The sequence below is a fragment of the Erithacus rubecula genome (assembly GCF_903797595.1).
Source record: "Erithacus rubecula genome assembly, contig: scaffold_225_arrow_ctg1, whole genome shotgun sequence".
Taxonomy (NCBI): Eukaryota; Metazoa; Chordata; class Aves; order Passeriformes; family Muscicapidae; genus Erithacus; species Erithacus rubecula.
The window spans coordinates 18,442-30,593 of record NW_027636094.1 but is presented as its reverse complement, the minus strand read 5'-3'; the positions used below and the strand labels follow the sequence as shown (position 1 = coordinate 30,593).

General features: G+C 50.7%; 1 protein-coding gene across 1 annotated transcript; it reads left to right on the top strand.

The window, feature by feature from the left end:
- Positions 1-6,917: 6,917 nt before the first annotated feature.
- LOC306815775 (olfactory receptor 14J1-like) lies at positions 6,918-10,220 on the top strand (the record flags this gene model as incomplete). Its single annotated transcript, XM_079332325.1, has 2 exons — positions 6,918-7,045; positions 9,265-10,220. Exon 2 carries the CDS (start codon positions 9,288-9,290, stop codon positions 10,218-10,220), a length of 933 nt encoding a protein of 310 aa, XP_079188451.1. The 5' UTR covers positions 6,918-7,045; positions 9,265-9,287.
- Between the last annotated feature and the right edge of the window lie 1,932 nt (positions 10,221-12,152).

The following is a 12,152-nucleotide window of genomic DNA, read 5'->3' as shown; positions in this document are numbered from 1 at the left end:
CCCCTTCCCCTACAGCCCCTCTCCTGTCGCAAGAAAAGTTTCCTTGTTCACATTTTGCCCTCACCCCTGTTGTACAAAATGGCACAGACCGCGTGGCGGGACACACAGAGTCCCCCTCCTCTCCCATTATTGGGTCGCGCCCCTCCCCTCCTGCTCGGGACCCTGCCCCCACGCACACCCTGCCCCCCCAAGCAGCCGAGTGAAGCATCTGCTGTGACAGAGAGCCTGCGACCACCCCACTGCTGCTGGCCACGCCGGAGCTGGCCCGAAGCCAAAAGTGGTGCTCTGGCCTCAGAAGTTCCGCGCCAGAAGCCACAGCCCCAGCAGCAGCAGCAGCAGCAGCAGCAGCAGCAGCGCCTCATCGCCAGCACAGCCACCGTGCCGCTTCCTCGCCTGTGCTGCCGAAAAGAGAAGTGGCGAAAGCGGCCCCCGCTTGCCACCCACACACCCCGCCCCGCTCTCCGCCTGCCCCCCGTGGACCCCCACGCACCCCCTGCCCCGCAGGCAGCCCCATGCACCCCCTGCCCCCCGTGGAGCCCCACGCACCCCCTGCCCTGCGGGCAGCCCCCGTGGGCTGGAGCCTGCGCACTCAGCCCTGCCGGCGTGCACGGCACCCCCAGCACAGAGCAGCTCACACTCCTCAAGCTCTGCCGCTGCCAACCCACAACAAAAACAGCCCCTCTGACACCAGCACGTCCAGCAGCACAGACACGAGCACAAACTCACCAGCAAAAGTAAAAACATCATTGCTAAAAAAGTGTTACGAACTGTCAAATGGTTCACTGTAAAGAATAGATACAGATTCATCACTCGAAATTATACCAAAGAAGATGTGTTTGTTCATCAAACTGCAATAAAAAAAAAATAACCCTAGAAAATGTCTCCCCAGTGTAGGAGGTGGAGAATAAGTGGAATTTGACATAGTACAAAGGAAAAAGGGCCTTCAGGCAGCAAATGTTACAGGGCCTGGTAAATTCCCAGTGCAGGGAAGCATTCATGCACCAAACTGCAGCTACAATTCAGCTACTAGAAAACCTTGTCCTTAACACATCAAAGCAATCAGCCTTCAAGTTACAGCAGCAACCCAAAAGCAAAAACAGCACAAAACACCACTCAGCTGTCCTGGAGCCAAAAGTCTGTTTCTCCATTTGCAAAACCTGCCAAACAAATATGTGCCTTCTGCCAATCCCTATTGCTTCCCTACTTCCCTCCCACTTTCCCCTTTTTACATCCACAAAGTAAGTCCTTTCAAAATTTCCCCAAATCTCATTACCCTTTCTTTATGTTCCCTCAAATTCCTAACCCCCTTTCCGCTCCACAGTCTCCCTCCCACTGCCATGCTTCTCCCTACCTTTGCTACCCAGCTGCCAATCTGTTTTCCCAAAGTTCCTTTTTAATATAAAGCAGGGGACGATATGGGAGGGAGAGAAGAAAGAAAAATCTCCCAAGGCAATAATCTTTGTTTTTTCTTCAAAATGAATGATTTCTATTTAAAGTTTCAACAGGTACCATTCTACCTCATACAAGCTCAATCAAAGTCAGCAAAGTTCCAGTCCATGCTAAAGGATCCCCTTCCTTACTCAGTTTCCTGACAAGCCGTGCTGAAAAAACTTCACCTTCCTTCCTACCAGTTCCAAAATGCTTCAAAAATCTGTTCAAAAACTGAGAACTCAAGAAATAGCTTGCATTTTTAAAATTGGTTTATGAATGCTTTTGATTTTTTTTTTGTCGTTTTGCGTTTTTTAGTTACCTTAATTTTACATTTAATTTTAAAATCCTTTAAAAAAGCCTTTTTAAATAACAAAGAAAAGGGGAGTTGTGGAGACCCAGAAAGGCATTCCCCATTAAAGAAGCTCCCTGTGCCCTCTCCCTGTCGGTCAGCCTTTTGGTCACCCCCACTCTGTTCACCTGTTGGCCTTTTCACCCTAACCCCACCTTGAGCACCCCCTGCCCCTTGGCAATTGGTCTCTAAAGATTTCCCCGCCTTCTTATCCCATGACAAAACCTGAACCCTCCCACAAACCCCTTAGCCCTTGTTCCCCAAACTCTGGATGATGCTGACCGGTGGCTAAAATAAACATCTTTGTAAAACCCTCACAAAGGCCTTTCCTGCTCCTTTACTCTCCTTCACCCCAAGCAACTACTAGAGGCACCATTTGGTGGTTTGTTCTTTTCTTTCCTTGGTTTCAATTTTTCAGTACTGTCCACAAGGAAATGTCACTGTATGTGCTATATTTCTTTTTGTTACTCTCCAACTTCGATGTGACCCACAGACTGTGACAATAAGGAGCTGTGCTCTTGGTGGATCCATTAGGCCCAGTTGTGTCCTAATGGACACTTGGTTCCATGAGCAGTGGCAATGTCCCAGTGGCACCTGTGTTCCATGACACCCTGCTGTGTTACAAGTGACAGTTGGTTCCATGAGATTCCATGGAGTTACAATGGTCACTTGGGTTCCATGAGACCCTGCTGTTTTGACAACTGACACTTGGCTCCATCAGATTCCATTGTCCCAAAATGTTCTCCTAGATTTCAAGAGGCCCCTCTGTGTCTCAATGGTCCCTTGTTTCCATGAGCCATGGCTCGGTCCCACTTGCCCCTGGGTTCCATGAAGCCATGCTGTGCTCACAATTGACACATGCTTCTATGAGATTCCACTTAGTCACGATGGTCCCCGTGTTTCCGTAAAGCTGTGCTGTGTCATAATGGACATTGGATTCTGCAAGAAGTGGCAGTCCCAGAGGCACCTCTAGTCCCATGACACCCCACTTTGGTGAAGTAGAGTCTTGGATCTGTGATATTCCAGGTTGTCCCAATGGTCTGCTGAGTTTCATGAGGCTGTGCAGTGTCACAATGCTCACTGAGTTCCACATGCCCTGGCAATGTCCAAGTAGCACCTGGCTTCCATGAGGCCCCACAGTGTTTGCAGTTGGCACTTCGTTTCCCAAGACTGCCTTGTGTCGCAGTGCTCTCCTGGGTGCCATGAGGTCTTGGTGTCCAATAATGGAGCCTTGTTTCCTCTGGGCCTGGCAATGTCCCAGTGGCACCTGTGTGCCATGAGGCCCCACTTGGTCAAAGTATAGCCTTGGTCTCACAACGAACCCTTGTTTCCTTGAGGTGCCATTGCACCACAGTGGTCTTCTTAATTCCATAAGGCACGGTGAAACAGTGGACACTTGAGTCTATGATTTTCCATTCCATCACAATGGTCTCTTGAATTCCATGAGGCCCTGTTTTCACTATCGAGCTTTTGTTCCACATTTTTCCATTGTGTTACAACTATCTCCCGTGCTCTGGGACGCTGCAACATGAAACAGTGGACATTTGCTTCCATGTGACTCCACAGTGTCACAATGGTGTCCCGGCTTTCATGGGTCTCCACTTTACAATTGACACTTGGTTCCCCACGGTCCCATGGTGTCACTGTGCTCTCCTGTGATTCACAAGGCTGTGCTGTGTCACAACGGACACGCACTTCCTCCAAGGCTGGAGATGTCCCAGAGGCACTGGGTTTCCCTCCGGCCATGCTTTGTCAGAACTGGGCCTTGGTTCCATGAGAATCCATTGTGTCACAATGTTCTCCTTAGTTTTATGAGAGCCTGATATGTTGACAATTGATCAAGGAACCCTTGGTTCCTTGAGGTTCCATTACACCACAGTGGTCTCCTTGGTTCCATCAGCCCTAGGTTTGTCACAATGATGCCTTGGTTCCATGCATTTCCATTGCATCACAATGGTCTCTTGGATTCCATGCGGCCCTGCTGGGTCACAGTGGAGCCTTTGTGCCATGAGTTTCCATTGTGACACAATGGTCTCCAGCATTCCATGAGGCCTGGCTGTGAAACAGTAGGCTCTTATTCCATGAGTTTCCATTCCATCAGGGTGATCTCTTGCATTCCATAAGGCCCTGAAGTGTCATTAGGGAACCTTTGTTCCATGGTGGTTGCAACAGGAAAGAGACCACTGTGCCACTGTGGAGCCTTTGATCCATGTGTTCCCATCGTGACACAATGGGATCCAGAGCTCTATGAGGCTGTGCCGTGAAACTGTGGACACTTGGTTCCATGAGATTCCACGTTTTCACTGTCAGGAAAATCCCTAAAGACAAGAGGTTTATGTCCATTAAGGAGACAGAGAAGTACTTCAACATAAATTGAAAAAAGGGAGAGAGTTCACTGGGGCACACTCCCGCAGGGTTATCTCTCTCGAGGTTTCAGAAGATGAAGCCTCATTTTATCAAAAACTCCCAGCTGCACGTGGCCTTTTCATTTCCTGGCTGGCCAAGGCACTAGGAAGCTACAACCTTCCTGACACGCCTACCCCATATCACCCCTTGAACCTGACATTTCCCCCTGAAGTTCAGGAGTTCGGCCTTGTGAAGACCCTTGTCTGTTTCAGGAGCCAAACTGTCTGGGCCCAGTAACAAACCAGTTGCCCAAAGTCAGTAGAAACATTACCACTCATTTCAAAGGACTTAACATCCATCCTTTTACCCACCTAATGATTTGTAAATACATTAGCATACATCTTTCTTCTAACACTGATGTTTCCTGTGTATGCGACAGTCTGTTAAGCCCAGCCTTTGGCCTGAACTTTCTGCTGTTGCAGTTCCATGGACAGAGGTTGTTGCCTCTTCCCCCTTCCATGGCCAGGCTGGTGTTAAGCCATCTCCAGGACAGTGGGGCCCCACCCCACACCACTGTGCCCTGGGAAGACAAAAGCCCTCACTGCAAATGTCCCCATTCCTTTTTCTTCCCAGGCATTTGGATTTGCAAGTGGGGTTTGCTGTTGGTTGCCACAGGAAAAAAGAAGACACCTGTGACACTGTGGGGCACATAGAACCAAACATCAATTGTGACACCACAGAAACTCACAGAACTAAGGAAACCGCTGTGACATTGTGGGGCCCCATGTAACCAAACATCAATTGTGACATTACAGAGCCTCACAGAACCCAAGTCCATGGTGACACAAGAAGGGCTCATGAAACCAAGGAATCCAAAGGTCTAATACAGATCTTGCATGGTTCAACCTTGTGAAGAGAAACCTCCTTGGTGGCACTTTGGGCTCAGCACACACTTAAGGAGGGTGTCTGTAATTGGGAAACTCAGGAATTTTTGATTGCTTCAAAAAGACAAAAGGATGAAAACCCCTCTTTGCCTGAGTGCAGCCAGTTCTCCAAGCAAATCAGGTCCCAGTTGAGTGAGGACAGGATGGGATTGGGGAATATGGAGCAAGGTTGTCCACACTGTGTCAGACGTCCAGGCACAGCTTGTCTGAGCAGGCCAGACCTTCTGAGGAAAGAACCTGGATCAATATCAATCACTGAATCCTGCAATCACCTTTGCTCTAAAAAGCAACTAATGAACGGCACTAGATCAGAGGGAAATCAATGCAGAGACATGGTTTTGTCAGGACTGGCTTGATCCCAATGAGCCCCATGGTGCATTTGGTGCTGAGCCCTGGAACCTCAGGGCCTGAGAGGAGATGGCACAAACCTCTTCATATGTCAAAGTCAGAAGAAAAACCCAAAGTGTCTCAAAGCATTAGTGAGTCCCATTGAGGTCCATCCCCAACACAGGCTCCTCCTGGACTCTTTGGTGGAGAGAATCAGAGGCCATGATTGCCCAAAAACTTCTCAGAGACTCAGACAGGAAAGGAAAAAGAAAAGTACCTTAAAAAAACTGAAGTACCTTGAAGCATTAATGACACCCACTGAGTGCTGTTACTGACAAAGGCCCTCAAGAGACTAATTAAAGCAGATAATTGGAGGCCATGATTGCACAAAGCTCTCAGAGACTCCAAGGCAAAAGCAAAACCCAAAGTCCTTGGAAAAACCTGCAGCCCCTGGGAGCATGAAGGAGCCCCCAGGACCATTCCTGACCAATGCTCCCCAGGGACTGGTCCCAGCAGATTCCTGAGGCCACTGGGATGTGGGGGGGGTGGTGAGGGCAGCACAAGGGGTGACAGTGCCCAGCCGTGCTGGGGCTGTGCCTGGAGGCCCCAGTGGCTCAGAACAAGGTGTCTCCTCCCAGCCCTTGGTGGAACTGACCCTGCTGTGCCCCAGGACACCAAGACTTGGCTTCTCTTTGTTCCCACCTGTCAGGTCTTCCTCCAATTTCCTCCTCTGACTGGAACCTGGGGACACTTTCTCAGTTGGGTCCCTCAGTGGGATCCATTAAAACTTTCAGAAACTTTGGAGTTTGATTCTGACTTGGAGTTCTTGAGAGGTTTCTTCAGCTCCCTCTCGGGGACTGATGTTCAGGAATATATCCCCAACCCCCAAGAGGATCATTAAAGTCCTTTCGCTGTGTCTGTATTTCTGATCTGGGACAGGCACCAGCACAGAGGCAGCTCATGGCAAGGGCAGCGCTGCAGAGAGACAGCTCTGCCCAGGAGCAGCTCCTGTGCACAGCCCAGCAGGGCTGGGTCTCTGCCTGCAACCATCCTGGGCACAGCACAGAGGCACAGAGGGGTTAAACTCAGCCTGGACTGGGAGCACAGAGCACAGCTCAATGAGGGCTCACTAGAGCAGAAATCCTCACAGTGTTTGAAACAGTCACTCTCTGGCTGTGGGAAGGTAAGCTGCAGTTCGTGCAGGGATCTCCTGAAGCTGGCACATGCCACAGTTTCAGGACCTTCCAGGAAGACTCTCAGACCTGATGCAGTGCAGGGGATGTGACCCTGGGCAGGGCTGGGTTTCCCTGCTGCAGCACCCGAGGCACAGCCCAAGGCAGCTCGAATTTGTCCAGGCTCTGCTGCAGGGCTGAGCAGCCAGGGCTGCAGCCAGGGGTGCCCAGGGCTGTCCTGCAGAGCAGGGTCCTGCAGCCCAGAGTGCTGTGCTGGGGCAGGGACTCTGCTTCCTGCCAAGAACAGCTCTCAGCCAGCCTGTGGAGCTGCTCCCAGCACTGGGGGAGAAGCTGTGGGGACAAGGAGTGACCCTGAGCAGGGCAGGTGCTGCTGCTGAGAGGTGCTGCGTGGGGCAGGGCTGCTCCCAGCTCCAGACCAGCCTGGGCACAGCTGTGGAGAACACTTCCCAAAAGAAGTTGAGCCTGGGATTGCTGTAAAGATCAGGAGATTTCTTGAGAGTTTTCAATTTCCTCCTTGGAGAAGGATGGGAATGCTGGGGTGATGACAAAAAGATTTTTGCTTTTTATATTTTTTTTCCTAGTCTTGTAACACTGTAAACTATTATTCTGTACTTACATAACTAAAATACTAAATTATCTCTAGTTCACCTCTTAACCTTTCTTTCAAATTTTTGAACAGTAAGCTGATCTTCTAAATAGATTCCTGAAATAATGTATAGACTTCTTATTAGGAAAAGGACCTAAAAAAAAAATTTTTTTTTTTTTTTTTTTTTTTTTTTTTTTTTTTTTTCACCAGAATGTGAACAGTCATAGAAAAATTGGGGTAAAGAAGCCCTTGGATTTACTCCAATGAGTTGACCCAGGGGTGTGTAACAGGGGAAACCGAATCTCCTATTGGATGTTCCTGTTAAATATTTTACTAATCAGCCTGAATAAATTGATTGGAATTGGGGGCTGCCCACATCCCACTGGGACATCTGGAAGCTTCCAATAAAGATCTGTTTTTTACTTTACCATTCTCACACTCTTGAGAGGGTTTATTTTCTTTTGATTATAGACAATCAATAGACAACAGGGGGATGAGAGAACAGAACAGAAATTGTACTCAGAGAATCACAGAATATTCAGAGTTGAAAGGGACACACAGGATCATCAAAGTAATTGTGAACATTTACAGAGACTCTAGATCTGTAACTTTGGGTGATCAGTCTCTCTGCTTGGAGCCTCCCAAAGGCCTTCAGCCACTCCTCAGCCCCTGGGCAGCACCAGCATCCCCTTTGCAGGGCCCAGCAGGGCTCTCCTGATCTGTCCATTGCCCACTTGCAGAGCAGACCCTGCCCCAGCAGGGCCCTGCAGACAGGCAGGTTTGTGTGGGACAGGTGAGGGCACACAGGGTGGGATGGGCTCTGTAAGCCTGGCAGGGCTCTCAGGAGGGAAATGTCCAGGCCCAGGGAGATGCTCAGGGAAGGAGAGGGGGCTGGACAGAGCAATGCCGGGGGTAAGGAGGGCACTGTTGGTGTGTGGGAGGTGCCGTGCACAGCTGGGTATGGGAACACTGCCCTGAGTGCCCGGGCTGTCTCTGCCCTGCCCTCCCAGGCACAGCACCACAACATCCTTCTCTTGTTTCCTGCACTCCTCTGGTACTGTCATTGTTATCTGCTGCTCTCAGGAAGGCTCTGGGATTGCAGCAGTTGAGTCAGGCACTGCCCTTGGGATTCCTGCCAGGCAGGGGTGTCCATGGCAATGGAGTATCCAAGCTTCCCTGGGACCTGTGGGGCTGAGGGCAAAGCAGTCCATGGGAAAGGGGAATGAGCTGAGCCCCCTCCCTGAGATCCCATCATGGGCACACCTGGGGCTGTCCTTGCTGTGTCCTTCCAAGCTCTGAGCTGCCCTCCTTGGTGCAAATCTGTGCCAGAGCCTCTCAGAGTTCCCTGAGTGTCCCAAGGGGAAGTGCAGAGATGCCAAGCTGAGGAAATGCTCTTGGGTTTGCCAAGGGAACCATGAGTGTCCTTGGCAGGAGGGGGTGCTGAGACCTTGCTCAGAGATCATTAGAGAAGGTCAGCCATTCAGGGATTCCTCTACTCTCAGCAGGGTTTGGTTATCCCAGGGTGACACAGAAGTGTGATTGTGCTCTGATTCCAGCCAAAAGTGCAAACCCAGGGCAATTGAGAACAAGCCCATTTAGCCCCTCACCTTACCCTGAGCCACAGGGAATCTTCTCCCTCTCAGATCTCTCACTGGCAAACTGTGAGTGCAGCAGAAATGCTGAGGATTTCTATCCTCAGAGAATCAGCAATCGTGTGTGGGTAGGAAAACAAATCCTAATACCAACTCCTGCCATCCTTTTGATTTGTGAATGCACAAGCTACCAAGTCATTCTGCTTTAAGATTGAATCCACAGGCAAATCCTAAATATCCAGCCTTGTCCTTCTGCCACACAGCCACAAACCCAGGGCTGCAGCACAGGGATGGCTCCTCGAGAGCTCCCATGCACAAGCCTGGCTGCTCCTGGCACACTCAGCACAACTGGAGCTCAGTCAGGGACCTGGGTGAAGGTTTTCCCAGAGCAGGAACAGGAGTGGGTGAGTCACAGTGGGACAGTCTACAGGAAATGGCCCAGGTTTGGATCCAAGCAGCCTCTGCTGACTTGTCACTGTCCTTTATCCATGAACAGGTACCCATGTCCAGAGACAGCAAATGTCCAACAGCAGCTCCATCAGCCACTTCCTCTTGCTGCCATGGGCACACACGCGGCAGCTGCAGCTCCTGCACTTCTGCCTCTTCCTGGGCATCTCCCTGGCTGCCCTCCTGGCCAACGGCCTCATCATCAGCGCCGTAGCCTGCGGCCACCACCTGCACACCCCCATGTTCTTCTTCCTGCTCAACCTGGCCCTCACCGACCTCGGCTGCATCTGCACCACTGTGCCCAAAGCCATGCACAATTCCCTCTGGGACACCAGGAGCATCTCTTATGCAGGATGTGCTGCTCAGGTGTTTTTCTTTGCGTTTTTCCTTTCATCAGAGTATTTTCTCCTGACCATCATGAGCTACGACCGCTACGTGTCCATCTGCAAACCCCTGCACTACGGGACCCTCCTGGGCAGCAGAGCTTGTGCCCGCATGACAGCAGCTGCCTGGGCCAGTGGCTTTCTCAATGCTCTGATGCACACAGCCAATACATTTTCCCTGCCCCTGTGCCATGGCAATGCTCTGGGCCAGTTCTTCTGTGAGGTCCCACAGATCCTTAAACTCTCCTGCTCAAATTCCTACCTCAGGGAACTTGGGCTCATTGCTCTTAGTTCCTGTTTATTATTTATTTGTTTTGTGTTCATTGTTTTCAGTTATGTGCAAATCTTCAGGGCTGTGCTGAGGATCCCCTCTGAGCAGGGACAGCACAAAGCCTTTTCCACCTGCCTCCCTCACCTGGCTGTGGTCTCCCTGTTTATCAGCACAGGCACATTTACTAACCTGAAACCCCCCTCCATCTCCTCCCCATCCCTGGATCTCTCACTCTCAGTTCTGTACTCAGTGTTGCCTCCAGCCCTGAACCCCCTCATCTACAGCCTGAGGAACCAGGAGCTCAAGGATGGCTTGAGGAAAATCATCATTTATGCTTCTCAGAAAGAATAAACTCTCATTTTCCTGTATCACTATTATAATATTACTCATTAATGCCCACTCTATGTCCTGTGTTTGTTTGTGTTTTTTGTGTTTTTTTGTTTTTTGTGGGTTTTTTTGTTGGTACAGCTATGACACTTTTTAGAATTTTTTCACAAGAAAATCTTTATCTTTACCAATTTTAATTCAGTATTTGCATTCCTAGTGTTAACCATTGACTATATAATCCTGGAGTTGTACTACATATGTGCTTACACAAAATAAAAAATTTGGTATTCCTGTGTTTGCCTGACATATTTCCACCTTGGCTTCTCTGGTGCTGCAAGGTTGGTGCCTCTGTGCAGAGCTGGGGTGAAAAGGGAACCCCAGTGCTCATCACTGCCAGGCACCCCCAGGGCTTCTGCTCCATAACCTCCCCTTCCTTCAGTTCCACTCTCCCCTTCAGAGCCCCTGTGTTTGTTTAAGACCTCAGGGCTCTTTTATCTCAGTCCCAGTCCTGCTGTTTGACTGTCCAGACGCTGTAGTCAGGGACAGGCCATGGGCACTGCTGGGACAGAGCTGGACTCTGCAACTGCATTTCCATCATGCAAGGGCATCTCCCCAGTGCAGGGCCTGAAACCTTCAATCTCCTTCCCCATTTGCTCTCAAGGATGTTCCAAACAGTGCCCTGGAGAGGAGAACAGCAGTGACAACCAAAGTGTGGCAGTGTTCAGGGTGGGGCTGTCCCAACAGTGTCCCTGCAAAGCCAGTGCTGCTTCCAGCAGTGCCTCTCACCCCAGGGCACAGAGGTTGTTCTTCCCTGCCTGGAGGGACATCAAGTGACTAGGTCAGGAGTCTGTGTTTGCAGTGCAGGGACATTCCACAGTCCCGAACATCCTGTGTGTGTGTGAGGGGACATAAACCCAGTGAGCACAAACACCTTGAGCTATTCCTGGATTTTCCAGAGGGTAACGACCCCTGGGAACCCCTGGATGGAGGGCTGGGTTGAGCTCCTGTGCCCAGAGCTCCCTGTGTCCATCCCTCCAGCCATGGGGCACCTCGGGCAGGGTTAGGGCAGGGTGACACCCGCAGGGCTGAGGTCCCTGCCAGACTCTGGCTGTGGCAGAAGAGCCCAGGGAGCCCCTGCCCTGCTGCAATGAACTGTCTGTGTGTGTGTGCCAGGGAAGGACTCGTGTCCCTGGACACCCCTGGGGCTGTGAGCAGGGCATGAGCTCAGGGGTGGGTACCTGACAGAGCCAGCATTTCTGGAGGTGCCCATAAGAGCAGAGTTGGGCAAGGTGGCTATGATTAAATCCCTCTGGGCATCCAGTGACAACAGATTGTCTCTGTCACTGTCCCTCCTTACACAGAAAACAGGAGAAAATAAGGTGAACAGTTGTGGGTCACCATAAAGAGAGATTAATGTTAAGGGGGACTACAAAGCAAGGGCCAAATGCAGAAGTAAAGAAGACAATGGAGACACAGGAATTCAGCATGTGTAGTGATTGCCCTGGAAGAAAAATGTATAAATATAGAAAATCCAGAGGCCCTCTTGTTCAGGTCATTTCCCTGCTGATCAGGACATCCCATGGATTGGAGGATCCCTTGGGTCAGTCCAGCCCAGCTGTCCCATTCTGTGTCCCCATGAGCACTTGCTCACCTCCAGCCTATTGGTTTAGGGGTTGCAGAGATGCCTCATGTAGGGCCAGCCCTGCTGAGGAGCAGCCAAAGCCTTGGGCTGGGACCAAACCCATTCCAGCCACAGGAGCCAAGCACAGCAGGACAGGGGCTGCTCTGGGCAAAGGGAACTCCATCCAAGCCACACCCAGGCCAAGGGGGCTGTCCTGGTTTGAAAGGACAGGTGTCTGCCAGTAAGGGCAGAAGTATCCCTTTGAAACAGAGACTTTGGTTCCACTCCCCCCCAAGTATTATAATTGTTTGAATCAAGGACTCTGAGGCAGAGAT